The 19,237-nt window shown below is 40.2% G+C and overlaps 1 protein-coding gene across 3 annotated transcripts in view; it reads right to left on the bottom strand.

The window, feature by feature from the left end:
- RAPGEF5 (Rap guanine nucleotide exchange factor 5) overlaps positions 1 to 19,237 on the bottom strand; it is a 223,964-nt gene that overhangs the window by 34,454 nt on the left and 170,273 nt on the right. For all 3 annotated transcript variants that reach the window (XM_074945792.1, XM_074945793.1, XM_074945794.1), the window contains exons 12-16: positions 13,846 to 13,924; positions 9,205 to 9,349; positions 6,658 to 6,755; positions 4,733 to 4,763; positions 3,750 to 3,828 (exon numbers count right to left, since the gene is read on the bottom strand). In XM_074945792.1, coding sequence (XP_074801893.1) covers positions 3,750 to 3,828; positions 4,733 to 4,763; positions 6,658 to 6,755; positions 9,205 to 9,349; positions 13,846 to 13,924 — 432 coding nt within the window. The remainder of the gene's footprint in view (positions 1 to 3,749; positions 3,829 to 4,732; positions 4,764 to 6,657; positions 6,756 to 9,204; positions 9,350 to 13,845; positions 13,925 to 19,237) is intronic.

Raw genomic sequence — 19,237 nt, 5'->3', positions numbered from 1 at the left:
GCGGGGAGGAAAAAACAAGGGGAAATAGGTTACCTTGCATAATGACTTAGCCACTCCCAGTCTCTATTCAAGCCTAAGTTAATTGTATCCAATTTGCAAATGAATTCCAATTCAGCAGTCTCTCGCTGGAGTCTGGATTTGAAGTTTTTCTGTTGTAATATCGCAACTTTCATGTCTGTAATCGCGTGACCAGAGAGATTGAAGTGTTCTCCGACTGGTTTATGAACGTTATAATTCTTGACATCTGATTTGTGTCCATTTATTCTTTTACGGGACTCTACGTAAAAGAATAAATGGACACAAATCAGATGTCAAGAATTATAACATTCATAAACCAGTCGGAGAACACTTCAATCCCTCTGGTCACGCAATTACAGACATGAAAGTTGCGATATTACAACAGAAAAACTTCAAATCCAGACTCCAGCGAGAGACTGCTGAATTGGAATTCATTTGCAAATTGGAGTCATCACTTTAGATAAGCTATTACCAACAGGAGAGTGGGTTTGTGTGTGTGTTTGGGGGGGGGGTGGGGAGAAAACCTGGATTTGTGCTGGAAATGGCCCACCTTGATTATCATACACATTGTAAGGAGAGTGATCACTTTAGATAAGCTATTACCAGCAGGAGAGTGGGGTGGGGGAAGAGAAAACCTTTTGTAGTGATAATCACCCATTTTTTCATGGTTTGTGTGTATAAAAACGTCTTCTGTACTTTCCATAGTATGCATCCAATGAAGTGAGCTGTAGCTCATGAAAGCTTATGCTCAAATAAATTGGTTAGTCTCTAAGGTGCCACAAGTACTCCTTTACTTTTATTTTGGATACTTTGAAGACAAGTTTCCTCTTCTCTCTTTTTCCTTTTCAAGCTCAGCTGTTGATATTTTTTGCTTCCTTTCTTTCAGGATCAGAAGAATCATAATTCTTTCTGTATACTTCAGATCTTCCACCTTGCTTATTTTGAACTTCACCTTTGAAGTTCTAAGAGTGGCTCTCTCTAGTCTTCCTCCATCAATCCATTTATCTAACTTACCTAGCTAGCCATCCAAATCACATACACATCACCATAACATCTTAGCAGACGTGGGGACTGTTCTAACAGCAGTATAATTAGTTCAAGTACAGCTCCTTTTTGGAACATGTGCATCACACCTGTAAGGGACTGATCTGGAGAACTGCCAAAGTGCCTGTAACTTCCATTGAAGTCAAAGGGAGATTCAGGTACTCAATAACTCTCAGTAATAACCTTTCAGCTGGTCTAAGGAGAAAAAATTCAAAGGTCTATCTTGAAATGGGTTTGTCTGGCATGACAGTAACCGCATCATCATAGGATCAGCTCAGTTAGTACTTCTCTTGTTTCTGTTACAAAATTTCAGGGATCCAGGTTTTGCAGAACTGAAATCTTAGTCAGTCATGTGGATTGTAGTAGTAATGTAAGAGAGGAAAAACACACCACCAGACATGTATAATCAGTATTTCAAAAATGACATCATCTGTCAATGAAGCTCACTACCAGAATGGTCTTTATTTTGTACTCACTTTGGTGCTTCATTAATCATTGTTTTTTTTAACCTATAATTTAGGTTTTTTTTTCCTACAGACAGACTGAGACAACAAAAGTATAGAGATGATCCTTTCTCTCCTCTACAAATGAGATTTCTTTTGTCTCTACTGACAGATGTATACAACAATAACTCTGCCTCTGCTTCACAAACCTTTCCAACTGCAAGGCATTTTCATTAACTTATGCTACACTAGAGGATGTTGGTCAGCAACTTTACTCTAGTGAAAAACCACAATTTTGTTGTTTTGAAGTAGAGGAGGAGAGAGAACCTTAAATTTTAACCCTTACAAAAACATCTCAGTCGGTTGATGTAAGAATTTTTTGTTAGCCTGTCTCTGTTGGCAGGCAGTAAATCAGGTGTTCATCCTGTGACAGAATCTGTCTTTGGAATAGCTAAAAGTCATGAAAAGGTACACATCGTCTTTATGATACCAGCTGTAAAAAGAAAAAAAAAGGGGCGGGGTGGGAATTGACAGGATTATTTGACTTCCCTATGGAAAGTGTTATCAGACCTGCCTACAATGGTTACCAGAAAAGCCAGTGATTTTCCTCTTGGCTGAAATGTCTTCCCCCTCCTCCAGGATTCTCCGCCATTGGGGGTGGGAGGGAAGGGGCAGTGACGGGGGACCAACAGCAAACACAATCTTTAATTTTAAATTGGGCCAATAATGTCTCCCTTACTTTAAATGGATCTGGACCACCCTAGATGTCAGGTACTCATGAACTGTCACCTTTACGGCCTGCCCAAACTTTATTCCCCACTCATATTTTGAATGTCAGATCTGTGGTTGCTATTGCTATGGAGCCACTGAAAGCCTAGAGATGCCACGCTGCACCTACTTTACGAAGTACAGAACAGAACTCAGAGTCTAGGGGAAGTACGGTGTGGACTAAGTTAGTTTTAAATCACCTTTGCACTCTTCTGATCCTGGGCTGCTCCCCGGGCCCAAGAGGCCTCTAGTATAATTTAGACCGAGCTGGAGGTCTGTGTAAGTTACAGCAGCCTCCCCAGAATGCCCTATGGACTGCAGCACTACCTGCAGCATCCACAACCCTGACATGTCCCTCCTGACCACAGCACCCCATCCTGGCACTCCAAGGGTGGAAGTCTTATGACTGTCTGCTTCAGTTCCTACTTCAAGGGAATCTTCCTCCAGCTGCATATGGGGCTTTGAGGGCCCCTTTATACCACTTTGGCCCTTTTATATGTCATAAAGGAGCCAGAGCAGGGGTGAGGATCTCACCGTGAAATTTTTAGAGGTTGTCTTGTGGGCCTGAAATCCCAACAAATCTGAACGTCAAGCCACAAGTTAGATAGTATAAGATAACCCTAGAGAGCTATAAGGTAATCCTAGAGAGCACCACAGGGAAATACTTCTCTGAATATTTAAAGAGCACAGTTATGATAACCATAAATGGGCATTAATTATACTCTGATCTGAGTTGAACTTGTAGAGTTTTTGGACCTTCAGTTACCGTTGTGGACTAGAAAATGTTGCAGGAGTGACTTAATAAAGTGAGGGACTTCACTCTGGTGTTCTCTGCTTAAGCATGGGTCTAGTGTCTCTATACACAGTAGTTTCACCTCACACAACAATCTGGAGCCATGATATAATTGTCCTCTCTCCCTCAGTCCCATAAAGCTGTCAATGCATAATGCTTCACTTTATTATTGCATTACCAACAATGAAGGCGAAGTGCATTTTGTTGTGGATGATATTCACGCCCGTGAAGGGGCGTGCTGCATTCCACTTGCAAACAAGTTTTGGGGGAGAAGATTGTAACAATAGATATTGGAGCCAGGAGCCCTCAGGTGACAGGAATATTAACCTTTTGCAATCTGGAGCCATATCAAGAGCCTGGAAATAAAGTCCAATCTCTTGCCAGCACTCCTGTGAGTCACATACTTTTATTACTGAGATGCTGGGGTGGGAAAGGAAGAGAGGAAAAAAGGGGCCCCTGAGACATCATGTTACAGTTGGAGCCCTGCATAAGGCATCAGACAGAAATGTATTCTCACTGCATTAGATCTTTCTTTTTTTATAGTTCCAGGTTATTATTCAGAAGTTGTAAGTTTGTAATTGAAAATGTTCCTTAAGGGAAGCCTTTATGTAGAAATATTCTTGTACCAATATTTAGAGGTGTTGCACTGAGCTTTTCCTCTAATGCTTCTAAATCATACTTACTTTCCTCTGTTTCATTCATGGTGCCTTTGTGCTGGTGCCAGTTCTCCTTGAGACTGAATTGGTGGAAAAAGGCTTTATTCTAAGAAGGGATAAATACATTAAAAAAAGAACAATGAATGTATGTGTTCCTGCCCTTTACAAAGCAATAACTGCATGTAGAATGCTCTAGATATGTCTAGCCAAAATGTGTTCATAGGAAATCCACCCATCCATTGTTGGACAAATAAAGTGGGAGTTGTCTTACTTAATAACAACAGTAGAGGTGGGGAATTCTGAGGAAGTTAAACATGTCTAGGCTAAGCAGTGCAAACATTGCAAGGGGCTCTAATCACATTCATAGTTCATTTCTTACATACGGTCCTAAATAGCAACTGTCAATTGGCCTAGTCAGCAATTTCTCTACAATCTCATTTTCTGCTTTCTACATTTCCAAAATAATATTTTTAAGCTTATTACACACCTCAACTTCAGTCCAGTGAATTTCATGAGCACAGCAATTCACTGCCATGTAGCGCTTATGTTGACATCTCCCTTTTGCATCCTTTCCTTCTAGTTAAATAGGCACAAATTCATGTTTCTCTGTGTGTGTATGTCCCTGTCACAGCACAACTCCCTTTACTCTGACTGACTACCTGACATTTGTAGCCAATGTCTTTGCTAGATTTGTTTGTGTCTGTCTTCCTGAATTCAAACCTGTATCTATCCAGCCAGGAAAGGGTATGCTGTTAGGCTCCTATTGAATGCTGACATCTCAAAACATGTTGTTAAAATGCTAATAATGTCACAGCCACTTTAGGTCAGCACACACAGCTGAAACCAGAGCTCTGCTGGCTGGGGGGAAAAAAGCTTTTAGCAGCATTGCAGGCCTAGACTCTCGGATGTGTCCTGTCATGTTTTTGGCCAACAGTCATTTTTAATTAGGCCGAGAAGAGGTTATAAGCAAGCAAGCAATGTAAAAGTCAAATATATGTATCCTGTATTACCTTTCTGTGAGGTGAATATTCATCTACAGTGCTGAAACAAAGGGATAATTTGAGTTATTCATTCTATTCAAAGATTAGAAAAGGAATTTGCAGCCAGCCAAAAGTTTATAACATAATATACTCACTATAAAGTTAGTGCAGAGTTCCTTCAGTGTGAGTTGAGGTCATCCAGTTGCACCCAGGAAGAAGTTAGTAGGTCATAGGATCAAGCCCTAGCATACTACACTAAAAGCCTTAGGGCCAGATCCTCAGCTTATGTAAAGCGAAACTATGCTGATTTACACCAGCTGAGGTGTACATTTACAAAAGGTGTGTCCAGTCAATGTCCTTTAACATATTTCAGTGTGCACAGTGTACTTGGCAAAGTGGTTCACTGTGAACATTCACATTTTTATATGCCAGTACAAGACAGAGCATGGACTAGTGGTCAGATCAGGGAACTCGAGTCAGGAGTTCTGGGACCCATTTCTGTTTTTGTTAAAACTCCTTTAAACTCAGGGGTTGTCTATATATACAGCTATTCAGTAACAGCTATGCCTGAATAGCTCCATGTGTACACACACACATTCTAGAACAGTTAAGCTAAATAAAAACAAGTAACTCTTGTTTCGGAATATGAGAGTCCACAACATGAAGTTATTCAATAATAGCTGTTCCCGAATAGTTCTACATGTAGACAAGCGCTCAGGCTACCTCTGACCTAGTGACCCCCTTAGGAAGCTTAACCAATCACAGAAACGTAGCAAACCTTGGGAAAAGTAAGATAGTCCATATAAACAATGATTTCACAGATTTGAATGTAAAATATCTAAATATCTAATTACACCAAACTGTGAAAGTTTCATGGTATGAGTGATTGCAAAACAGACTTTTGAGGCTATAAGAGTAACAACTGCTGGATAACAATTTGCTTTTAATAGATTGAAACCCATTTGTTTAATCATATAATCTGGGATGAAAATATAAGTGCTGCAAACTTGTTTGATACTACAGAAAACAAATAAGAGATTTATCCCTAGGGATAAGAACTGGTCACAGCCAATGTCAAAGCTCTCTTTGATCTCAACATGATCAAGTAACAACAAAAAAATTCTATTTACTTGAAACATATGCATTAAAATGTCTTTTAAAAATATAATTAGTATTGAAGAACAAACTTGCCATGTTAGTTGCAAAAGAGGGTTGAGTAAATGTTTCATGGTAAAAAGTCCTGCCCACTCACAAACAATACAGTATATTGTATCAGTTATTTTAAATAATTCATTGCTAATTACTGGTAAGGCTAAGATTTTGTCACGGAGGTCACAGAAGTCACAGAATCTGTGACTTCCAGAGACCTCTGTGACATTTTCCACTTCACCCCTGGGGCAGCCAGCCAATGGGGGCCCCACAGCTCCAAGTCACTGCAGGGTGGAGGAGGATGGGGGAGGGCACCCAGGAGTTCCAAGCCGCTGCGGGCAGCAGGGGACACCCGAAGCTCCAGCAGCGGTGGGTGTTGGACCCTCCTGCCTCCCCATTTTGTCAGTTATTTTTAGTAAAAGTCAGGGACAGCTCACAGGCTTCCATGAATTTCTGTTTATTGCCTGTGACGTGTCCGTGACTTTTACTAAAAATAACCGTGACAAATGGGTCATATTTTGCCACACTTACTCACACTGAGTAGTACTCTACTCCACAAGTACTCTACTCTCACCAAAATTAATGGGAGTAATTGTATAGTACCTTACTCTACAACATGAGAAAAATTGGACTAATTTGGCTTTATATAAAAAGAAAGGTTATTTATACAACACCATGGCTGTTGTTTTCCTTGTACTGTAGTTATATTACTTATCCTTTCGTCTTTCTCTGTGCTAAAGAAAAACGTAAATAAAAAAAGTAAATTATACCAAAAAAAATGAGGGTTGAGCAAAATCGATACTTACTGACGACGATGCATTCCAAGTATCTTTTGAAATTCTTTCAATTCCTTCTCAAGTATGGGATATTCATATACATCATCTAACACATTTCTGTATATTGTCTGAAAAAATTAAAAAGGGTATCTGCACATATCTGATGACTGAAAGAAATTTTATATATCATATCAGCAGCCTCCATCAAATGAAGCATTACCCTAATAAAATAAATTCCAGGAATGTTTTAAAATGGGTCCTGTAATCCAGACAGTTCCTGTTTAAATAACTAAACCAGTCAGTGTCTGGCTACTGTACAGAGAAGTATTCTTTGTATACCATAACCAAAGGATAGCGCTAAGGTGTCAGCACTCTGTGGAAAGATTTAAAATGGCACTTTTGTTTGTTACTTTAAACCTGGTTTAGCTCATACCAATCTACTTTTAAGCATGAAAATAGATCACATCATCATCACTCGATCAAAACAATGACAGTAATAATAATTAATCAATTGATTTGACTACTAAGATTAGGAGTATTTTCATTTATTTTCTCCATTTACATCCAAAAATTTTCTAGTCCCAAAATCTCTCACATGGAAATGACAGGATGCTCCTAGTCTCAAATTAATGAGCAAATAAATCTTATGTTCTTGATTTTTTGCATTTCCTGAATGTCATTATTCAAACCCTTCTGAGAGCCTCAACTAATTATGGAAGACATTTGACCTTAGATATAAAGCAAACAAATTATACTGACTTTGACACTTGAAGTCATTATGGAGGCAAACATTTTCTCTTTCATCTTCTATACCCATCCAGAAGTTTATACAGAGTTTCTCCTGACTAACAAATGGGGATCACATACTAAAGGCCAAATTATCAGCCCAACTTCACAAACTCTGGGCATAAATAATTTTGGACTGCAATTTCATATGCAATTTTTTCAGGTGCAATTCAGACCAACTGAACATTAGCAGTAGCAGTAGCGGTACTGTGGTGGCGCCTTAAGCCACAGTCAGGGATTGGGGCCCAAAGTGCTTGGCTCTGTAGATAAACACAGAACAAAGAGACAGCCCCTGTCCCCACGGGCTTACAATATAAACCAACATTTAATAAAATGTAAATCCCCCATTGCTGGCGCAGTTGGTGCCCAACTCCTAGCACTGTTTTACACATGGAATGTCCTCAGAGCAGAAACCCTGGGGCCCCTACTTCTATGTGCTCTGTATCAGTCAAAAGGAACTCAAATAGCAAAGAAGCCCAAAACTTTCTGCAAGATTAGTTTAGCACTGCAGGGTTCTTAAGTTTACCATGAGTGAATCCATAACAGAAAGTGCCCCCAACCAAGTCCCTAAAGGAAGGTAAAGAGTTTTACTTCAGGTAAGGAGAAGGAGCTCAGGCAGTCTCTCAAGAGAATTCCTTCCTTCCATCAGAAGTAGGAAATAGACAGATCTAGGCCCAGCATTGCATTACTATTTTAATGACAATCAAGCTACAGTTGCAGTTAGAAATCACCGAGACAGGACAGTAAGGGCTTGTCTATGCGAGAATACGCAAGAGTCCATATCAGAGGGGTGTAAATTCTAGTGTGCAAAAGTGTATCACGCAGTAGCTAGCCCATATGGACTCTGCTGGTCCCTAGTATGTGTTAATGTAGTTCCATTTCAAACAGCAATTACATTAATATGCACTAGTAACTTTTAGTCCACACCAGCAGGGTCCACATAGGCTACTTAATGCGTGACACACTAGTGTGCACTAGAAGTTACACCCTGCTGGTGCAGACGAATGCATCATACAGACAGACCGAACACTCCTTGCTCATAAGTAAGGCAGAAATTTAGGGCATGTCTACACAAGCACTTACTGCACACCAAGCTGGAATGTAAATCTACAGTTCTCCAGCATGCCGCCCACTAACTATCCATGTGGGCCCTGCTGATCTGCACTAAAAGTTCCTAGTGTGCACTGACATACGTGCCATGCAGTATGTGCTTGTGTAGAGAGGTCCCTTCTTTCTCAAAATGCATAATGGAGTTACCAGGGTATCCACGAGCACCTGTCAAACAGTACAGAATAGATGTTCAGTGTTAGGCTGATGCAGTGTTTGCTGAAAGGGGCATAAAATGCTGTCCCAGTCTATGTTATTTGGAACCCTGATTTGGGAAGTTCTGGACCGGTAAAGAACATGAGTACACCTGTGGATATTTCCTTTACCTGTTAATTTTTTCTTCAAAATATTAGTCTAGAGCTCCTCCCTTTAAATATTACCCACCCTTTTACAAGGTTTTGTATTAGAACTCAGTGTTTATTTCCAGTGTCTCACATAACAGATATTCAGTTGAAACTTAAAAATCAATGAGGCATTAAGCCCCTTATATGTAGAAGCTCGCTTGGTCATACTGTTTCCATCTATAGGCAGAGAGGACTTATGCCCTAATCACTGACCTAGTATAAAAGATCTCAAAGATAAGAAAAATTATGCCCAATATTTTTCTCATTTGGGATTTTCAACACATATACCTAAGAATCTGTTATTTATAGTATTAAAGTGCATCAGTGAGTATTACAGTACCTTTAAAAACTGCTTTAAATGCTCATCTTCATGTAACCAGTCTTTGTAGAGAGAAGTCCATTGAGACACCAAATGCAAGACTTTTCGCTTTCTACAGGGAACATCTGCATTTTCTTCCTTGCCTTGATCATTCTTAGCACAATAGGTACAATAGGTTAAGGAACAGAAGCCTGGGGTATCGTTAAAATGTAGAAATTAAACGGGGAAAAGAACAGTTAGGTCATATCATCATGGCAGTGCAGAATTTTTCACTATACGATATAGTCTTAAGTACTTTATCCTGTGTAGTTTAGGAAATTGAGAAAGGTTATCAACTTTTAGGAATGAAATACACAGTACAGAAACGTCAGCTGAGCCTCATTGCTACCTGAATATATTTCTTCTTTATAGATTGGGGACACAATTCTGTAAAAGGAAAACCAATTTAAAAGGAATTACACAACGTTGAGTCATATCTTTTCTCTGCAACTGATATAGATGCAAACATGATTTACTGTTGGAAGCAGGACAATGCATCATTAAATACAAACATTACATTTTGGAGCATAGGAACTCTTTCAATTTCGACCATTTCCCCCCAAGTCTCAATGCAAATAAAAGCAACAGGAGAAAACTGCCACATCACACAATCTACTTATTACTGCCTCTTACCCATTCTTTCTTTCCTCAAGTATAGAGAATCATTTGTTTGCACAATTTTGTGCATCATGGTATTAAAACTGAAACTTGACAAATCAGTTCATTTTACAGCAACAAGCTAATTAAAACAAACAGTCGACATCATATGGAAGTAGGTGGAACATTTTCCTGAAAAAACATGTTTTCCATCTTTAAAGTGGGATATAGAATATATAGTACCATATCATTAAAAGGTTGTAAGATATACACCAATTATCTTTCCCTTACGACACATTAAAATCTGTAAATTATATAGATGTGAGTATTTTTAGGAGCTGTCTGTATCAGAGGAAGCATAGTCTGGGTAAGTTTAAGTCTAATTTTGTAATGGTATTTTGTAAATGTCAGTATAAACCAATGAATAATTTTTTTTTTAAAGCACTGGGTTGAACTGTCCCATGGCTGCTGGGGGTTGGGAGGAGGAGGGGTAGGCAACTTTGGTTTCATTCATGTTTCAAACACTATATTTTAAATTTATAATTGATTTTTTGTAGATGTAGGAACATTAACTACCCTTTACATTTAACTCCTCCAGATGTTCACTATTGTTGTCATGTATACAAGACATATGGCTATTTGCAGATGGAAGAAAGTAGGATTTAATCAATTCATAATGAAGTATACCCTGTACAAAAACTATTAATTGTACTGTTTAATTCAAATCAGGAACATGAGAAGATGAGGAAGCTAATGTGTCTGTATAAATGTACACAGGTATATTATATACATGCATGAGTGTGTTTACATGAGACAAGAAAAACTATATTAATTTGATAATTGTACACAGATAAGCAACAAAAAGAATAAGGAAATGAACATGTTGAGGTTGAACTCAATCTTATCTCTGTCTTAATGAACTTTTGCATTACAATACAGTCTTCAGTTATGTGGTCACATACTACAATGGAATATATTATGTTTTGCAGTTCTGCATACAAGTTACTCCTGAGGGCATTCTGCGCCAAAAAATTAAAAATTCTGCACACAATATTTTAAAATTCTGCAAGTTTTATTTGTCAATAAATATATGCAGAGGCTCCAGCCTGGCAGTGGGGAGCACAGGCCACTAGCTTGCTGAAGGTGGGAGATCACCCTGAAGCCTCCCCACCCTGCACTCCCAAGACACGGACTCAGCAGTGAGGCTGCACCCGACCCTGACACAGCACAAGGGCTGGGCCTGCCCCAGAAACACCCTGGGGCCCTGCCCATCTGCGCCAGGTGCACCAAGTGTGGGGCAGGCTCAATCAGACAGGATCCAAGTGTGGAGGGGCTCAGTGTGGAGGGAATCCAGGTGTGGCGTGAGAGGACTCCGTGTGGGACAGTCTGGGTGCAGGCAGCTCAGTGGGGGGTCTAAGTGTGTGGGGGATCTGGATAGAGGCCTGTTGGGGGGGTTCCAGGTGCAGGGGCAATGGGACTCTATCAGAGCTTCCAGGTGAAGGTGGTTGGGGTTCAGCAGAAGGGCTGAGTGTGGGGGTCTGGGTGCTGGGGGAGGGGGGCTTGGTGGTGTGGGTACGGGGTTGGGTGGATGTGGGGAGCACCTACCCATACAGTGACCCCTCTCCCCATGGTTGAGAGCAATGGGGGCAGGAAGCAGGGGAGGATGCTGAGCTTCCTGCAGCTGGGGGAGGTTTCTGGGGGTGGGTCTGACACAGCCGCAGCCACTCCTTGCAGGGAAAGACGAAGTCCCATCCTTTCCTGCCTCCAGCCCAGCTGTGACTAGCAGCTGATCCTGGCTCAGGGTAGGAGCCACTGGCTGGGGTGTCCCCAGCCCCACAGTGATTTACCTCTCTGCCAGCTGCTCCGGGTGCCTGAAATGATGTACCTGCTCTGCTAGGGACCGGTGCATGACTTCTCTTGCAGCTTCCCTTTGCTGCCCTGTCAGAAAGTCATATTTCTATGGGAAAGCGAAGAAATCTGTAAGTAACATGAATTCCGCACACGTGCAGTGGCGCAAAATTCCCCCAGGAGTAACAAGTGTATATATGTGATCACATAATTAAAGACTGTATCATGGTACACGGGACAGAAATAATATTGCACGTTCAACCACAGTACTGGAATTTCTGATTTTTGAGTGCTTAGGCATGCAACTATAATGCTCTCTTAATGTAGGCTTGTGTGTGTGAGGGAGAGAGAGAGACACACACACACACAGAAACAGATGAAACAAAGCACCTGGTCTGCAACTGCTTGAATTTTGGGGAAGTTCAGATCCAAATCTGGATTTGAAGTTTCTAGTTTGAGTTTCTCTCTCTGGGTAATGAACAGAATGCCAATCTAAACATACCTGAACTTTCAGAGATTTCAGTTTTGTATCCAAATCCCAGAATAAACTCCACAGCTCAGGCCTCTCTTTGTGTGGGTCATTATATATAATTAGGCAGTAGCCCACTTTTTTCAACATTCATATGTGCAACCCCTATACATGCATACATACTGTATAGTTTATAGTTTATCGTGTGTGTGTGAAAAGCATAATATTTCCTCCCAAACATCCAGATGGCTATTCTTAATAAGATAAAACTTTAAAAAAATGTTATCCTCTTGTGGCACATTTCATTATGTGATATAATGGGAAATATGAAATGTCATTTATTGCATCATTTCCTCGGTTCCAAGAAAATGATAGTCAATGAACTATTAAGATCCATTTCATGCAGATATTCCAAAGGAGTTCTGGAGATAACACTGTTTTAGAACTTTGTCTACACTTTCTTTGTGTTTGATTATATGGCTTAGTTCAGCGGTGGGCAAACTTTTTGGCCCGAGGGCCACATTGGGGTTGTAAAACGGTAGGGAAGGCTGTGCCTCCGCCAACAGCCTGGCCCCACCCCCATCCGCCCCCTCCCACTTCCCGCCCCCTGACTTCCCCCCCTCAGAATCCCCGACCCATCCAACCCCCGCCCTGCTCCTTGCACCCTGACTGCCCCCTCCCGGGGCACCCTGCCCCAGCCGCCCCCCCCCCAGGACCCCATCCCCTATCCAACCCCCCCTGCCCCCCCTCCTCCCGGGATCCCACCCCCTATCCAACCCTGCTCCTGTCTCCTGACTGCCCCCTAGGACCTCCTGCCCCTTATCCAATCCCCCCTCCCCCCTCCCAAAGCAGCAGGACAGGCTTATTGGAAAGCCTTGGAGGTGGGCGGGCACAAACAGCACTACCCGCACGGCAGCGTGGCCATGGGGGAATGAGGACAGCAGGGGAGGGGCCGGGGGCTAGCCTCCCTGGCCGGGAGCTCAGGGGCCAGGCAGGATGATCCTGCGGGCCAGATGTGACCTGTGGGCCATAGTTTGCACACCTCTGGCTTAGTTACAATATTTCATTTTTCATCCAGTCTAACTGGCTGAGACATACATTTTTAAGGTGGGGTTTCCTTCCTTCTGTTCTTTGTGGTGGCTTGCTACTAATTTTTAGGGAAGAAAATGAAATGTGGTCACTACTTGTGGATCAATAAAAACTAGATATATTATCTATTAAGCAACTCTTTGAATTTATAGCATATTCCACAACCACAACTTAAAAAGTCCCTATGCCAGTTTCATTTTTAACCTCTCTTATACATGGATTAATACTGAGGCAAACCTACTTAACACAATACTGCATAGCAAATTAGGACCAGATTGACACTTGCCCTTGAGCAAATACACATCAGGGGTGAGGGCACAGGGGTGGATAAAAGAAGCCTCCTCCACATGGGCTAGGGTCTTTTATGCAGTCACACCAAAGGGTGTATAAATCTCCCAAATGAAGATAGGTATGAGATGAGGCTCAGAGCTCTCTCCTGGCAAATCAATCAGCTGGGGCTGTTCCAGTGCCATGAAGGGGAGCAGGATGCAATGTTCCCTTGACATGGTGTACAAGTATACCCACATTGCATTCTCTGGAGTCCTGGGAGGGGTTGTGACTCCTGTAGGAAAGAAGATGAGGACTATATATACATAACTCTTTCAGTTAATGAAGGATATTGCCTCAGCAATGCCTGGCATAAGTCATCAGTTGTCATGAAGACTGTGTACGTGAGAAGGAAGTCATCAAGGAGGGTCTCTGCAGAGAAAAAACAAAAGAATCCCAAAGTACAGTAAGTTATAGAGGTGAGGAGGCAGCCACCTATTGCTGCTAGTGTGCATGTCAGGAATATGACTTGTTAAAATATTCAGAGGATTCAAGCCCAAGAAATTTATTATTTATTTAGTTATTGTACATTTGGAACAGTTCACAATATGCTGTCTCTGAGAACATGAGATTTTTGTGTCACAGTGGTACCCTAAATGTTTACATTACTTGTAAATCAGAAAAGACTGAATCAGGCCCTTTGGATAACGCTATACATTGTAGGTTTTTAAATAAAAATTGTAATGCTTCCTTTATGCATCTTTTTTCACATTGTGAGCTTTAAAATGGTATTTCATCAATTTAGTAAGTTAGGTCATTTCCAAAAGAGTTTATTAAAGTTTATGGCAAGAAGATGGACAGATAGAGGCTACAAAAGCCCATTAAAAATCTCTTCTTTTCTAGACTGCTGGTACTGTAGGTATTTAGTGAATGACTCATCCTTCTAAAGCAGGGGCATATGTGAAATCACCAGCTAGTCTCTATCCCATGATTAGTAAAAAGGTGCTTACGTCACACAAAAAAGTAACCATCCCAATTGGCACCCTTGTAGGTAGTCTCAGCAAAGCAACCTTACCACAGGCTTGACTAAACTGTTTTGGGGAATTTGAAAGAGTAGAAGTGAATTTGTATATACATTGACAGGGATCCAAAAAAAGCAACTGGTAGCACACCAGGTTTGAGTATCATTTTAAGCTTCTGTTTGCAGTGTTAAGCTTTTGGAATTTTTTCTTAATCTTTATTTAATAATGTAACCAAAGCTCTCTCTGTCTCTTACATTCCTCCTTTTGGCTTTGGTGGTATTTTAACAAAGCAAGCTAAGTCATTTGTTTAAATAATAGCTCTATCCACTGTATTTGTTTTGCATCAAGTCTTTGGGTAGTAAACTGTACTAGTTCACAACTCAGTATAACAACATGAAATTCTATTCTTCCTCCCTCCCCCTCACTTATCATATGAGCCTCAGGATTTTTCTAAAACTTTCGGGCATGCAACAAAATCAAACTAGTTCACTTCCTATTCCCGTAAGTTATCCAGAAATGTAATACATCCTATAGGAACATATTTGCTGTGCAAACGAATAAAGCAATCGTTACTTGTCTAAAAATGGACAAGAGAGACTATTGCCCTTCATAGCTTAATGTGAAAATGAATGTCTTTTTCTTTTATAAGATTTTAGATATTAAGAATTTCCTCTCTACGTTTTAGTAAATGTACTGCATCACTTCTAAAAATAAAACAAACAGTCTAGCATCAATTATTTTACCACATGAGAATATGCAAGTGGATATAAGTTGAACAGAACACTCCTGTCATATGTACAGCATGCAGTATTTCGGCAGCTCCTTCATGCACATTGACTTAAATGGGAGATTTCCTGATATCAGGACTGAAGGTCAAATCATTCCCTACACATTAAAAAAGACAAGGCAGAGCCAAGAAACTCCCTGGTCCTGATTCTCCCATCACTTGTGCATGGCCAGTTCCCACTGAAATCAATGTGCATGTGTGCAACTGACAGGATATTTGGGTCCCATGGGTTTTTAAACTCAGAGTTTCTGAATCATTATCACAACTAGTAGGATACCTTCTTGGAGTGGATGTGTCCTCAAAAGTACAGGAGGAGGGCACAATGCTCCTAAGAGTTCTGAGGCATGTCCACACAGCTGCCGGGACGTAAGGTGGAGGAGTTTAAATAAGGACTGCCCTCCTGAGACATACTTGATTCCCCATGACAGCATGTCTGTTCACTTACACCTCATTCAAAACCAAATATCATGAAGGGGATTTCCATGTAAGATAATGATGAGAGAATCAGCATTATCTTGTACAACTACTTCCCTGCTCTTTCGAGGTGGGATTAGACCAAGCAGAATGGCTATTCTCCAGCCATGCCTTATGAAAGCTCCTAAACCTGAGGGCCATACACAGGGTGTAAGCTTTTGAGTGGGTGGGGTGGGGTGGAAATGATGCCCAGTTATGCTTAATGTACTGGTAATTCCACTATTTCCAAGTCCTTCATGGTTTTTTGGTTGTTGTTTTGTTGTTGTTTTTTGAGTACATAGAATCAGAATCATAGGACTGGAAGGTACCTCAAGAGGTCTTCTAGTCCAGTCCCCTGCATTCATGGCAGGAATAAGTATTATCTAGACCATCCTTGACAGGTGTTTGTCTAATCTGCTCTTTAAAATCTCCAGTGATGAAGATTCCACAACCTCCTTAGGCAATTTATTCCAGTGCTTAATCACCCTGACTGTTAGAAATTTCTTCCTAATGTCCAACCTAAATCTCCCGTGGTGCAATTTAGCCCATTGCTTCTTGTCCTGTCCTCAGAGGTTACAGAGGACAATTTTTCTCCCTCCTCCTTGTAACAATCTTTTATGTAATTGAAAACTGTTATGTCCCCTCTCAGTCTTCTCTTTCCACACTAAACAAACCCAATTTTTTCAATCTTCCCTCATAGGTCATGTTTTCTAGACCATTAATCATTTTTGTTTCTCTTCTCTGGACTTTCTCCAATTTGTCCACATCTTTCAGGAAATGTGGCACCCAGATACTCCAGTTGAGGCCTAATCAATACAGATGAGATCAGAAGAATTACTTCTTGTGTCTTGCTTACAACACTCCTACTAATACATCCCAGAATTAGGTTTCCCTTTTTTTTTTTTTTTTCCTGGAAAGTCTTACGCTCTTGACGCATATTTAGCTTGTGATCCACTATGACCCCCAGATCCCTTTCTGCAGTATTCATTTCTTGGCAGTCATTTCCCATTTTATATATGTGCAACTGACTGTTCCTTCTTAAGTGGAGTACTTTGCATTTGTCCTTATTGAATTTCATCCTATTTGCTTCAGACCATTTCTCCAGTTTATCCAGATCATTTTACATGACATGGCTCAGAACACAGACAGACAGATATGGCCCATATGTTAAATCCTCTCTAGACAGTGCTGTACTACCCCTCTGTATTGATCAACATCATATTTCACAGCAAGTAGCAGCACGTGTCTAAGTATATTATTAGCATGATGTAACAGAGCACACTATTTAACATAAAATTATCCCCTCTTTCATAACCAAACACTGAATTAAGAACAAATTCAAGAAGCTCCCTGTGCTGTCCTGGGAATACGTCCTCTGACATTAAAACTATTATAGCATACTTTAAACGGCAGACATTCTTACTATAGGTTTCAGAGTAGCAGCCGTGTTAGTCTGTATTCGCAAAAAGAAAAGGAGTACTTGTGGCACCTTAGAGACTAACAAATTTATTTGAGCATAAGCTTTCGTGAGCTACAGCTCACTTCATCAGATCCGATGAATATATATATATATATATATATAGCTTGTGTGTGTGTGACAACAAGAAAAGTTCATAAAGTATTATTATTGTAATGCACCTATAGGCTAAGCCTCTCTAAATTGTGTCTCAACCTGTTTAGAAATTTAACCCCCTAAAGGAATATTTTTAACAAAAAGTCTATATGCTACATATGGTCCAATAATAGATTCACTCATCTGTTAAACTACTTTAACAAGTAAGCAAAGGAAAAGTGCTTTTGACAGACAACATCCTATAACAGTAATTTAATCTAAGTACTGTACAGTAATGATAATATTTAAAACTCTTTGCATCACTTAAATTCCCCAGTGTATCATCATTAACTATAACTACATATTTTCTCTTCAGATGTGCTCTAATTTAAAATAGTTCTACAAGGGTTTTACGCAGTACACAAACACTATACCCAGGGACCCAAGAAATAAATGCACAGCCGTGTAATATGTGTAATAACAGGCTTTAGTGGAACTTGAAGTTAAATTACTTTAACCTTTGGAACTCTAACATCTGAGTAAGGACCACAGCTTGGTGAACAATGAAAAAAATGTTTTCAAATAACCTTTTGGATTTGGAAATAAATTTGCTTGGACCAGGCTCACATCCCTTGAGGTTCGCTTTCTGTGAATATTTGTTTGGTTGAGTTTATTGGCATGAATGCTGGTGAAAAGCAAATGTTACTGCATGCATGAGTATTCATGGAAACAGAAGTCTGAGCTATGTTATATGCCTTACCTGACCAATCAAAACTAGACAAAGCCATGACTACACTAGGAAAATATGAGCATCCTGTGTAAACAACAAATAATGTATAAAAATATGATAGCTGGTCAGGGTTAGTCCTAGAGTCCCATCTAGGGTTAACCACAATCAGCTAAAAAATTTTAAAACATGACTGCCCTTGTCCACACTAATGACAAATTAATATTTAAGATCATGTTAGTTAACGTAGTTTCTAACATGATGCATTTTCTCAGTCTAAATAAGGCCCAAGACAGCTCAGATAGCAAATATAAAATATTCACAGTGATCTGTTCACAATCAGTCCATAGAGAAAACCATATTTTTAAAACACCTCTTTGAATACTTTTAAACAACAAGTACATTCTAGCAAACAGTGATCTGCTGGCAGATAACCTCCAAGCAGAAAAAGAGGCTAAGTCTGTCACATAAATTATTTATTGCAAAGTATTTGTTCAGCTCTACTAAGGACAATTTACATGAGTACAGTTTTGAAGGAGTAAGGGTTCCAAGTGTGCAATTCAGTTTGATCAAATATGAACAGAAATCTTTTCAGCGTTTTCTAGTTGAATCACAGTTGATTATAAAAAAGGCAGTGCCAATCAAAGCTCTGCTTCCTTTACAGTATATTCCACACACCTCCAAAACGCAGAGATACTTGGCTTTGAAATATACACTACAGCTTTTAACTTTCACTCTTCTATGTACCAGTTTCTGCATAAATTTATAATACTTCCAACATTTTGTATCCTGATCATATAGGAGCTGCTACCTTCCCCAGCTCTCACAAAAAAATGTTTTCTAAGATTAACGAGGAGTCCTTGTGACACCTTAGAGACTAACAAATTTATTTGGGTATAAGCTTTTGTGGGTTATAACCCACTTCATCAGATGTATGGAGTGAAAAATACAGTAAGCAGGTGTAAATATACAGCACATGAAAAGATAGCAGTTGTCTTACCAAGTGGGGGGTCAGTGCTAACGAGTCCAATTCAGTTACGGTGGATGTGGCCAATTCTGCAGTTTCTCACTGAAGTCTGTTTTTGAAGTTTTTTTTGTTGAAGAATGGCCAGTTTTAAGTCTGTTATTGAGCGTCCAGGGAGATTGAAGTGCTCTCCTACTGGTTTCTGAATGTTACAATTCTTGATGTCTGATTTGTGTCCAT

The sequence above is a fragment of the Natator depressus genome, chromosome 2 (genome assembly GCF_965152275.1).
Source record: "Natator depressus isolate rNatDep1 chromosome 2, rNatDep2.hap1, whole genome shotgun sequence".
Taxonomy (NCBI): domain Eukaryota; kingdom Metazoa; phylum Chordata; order Testudines; family Cheloniidae; genus Natator; species Natator depressus.
This window is presented reverse-complemented; position numbering and strand designations above follow the sequence as displayed.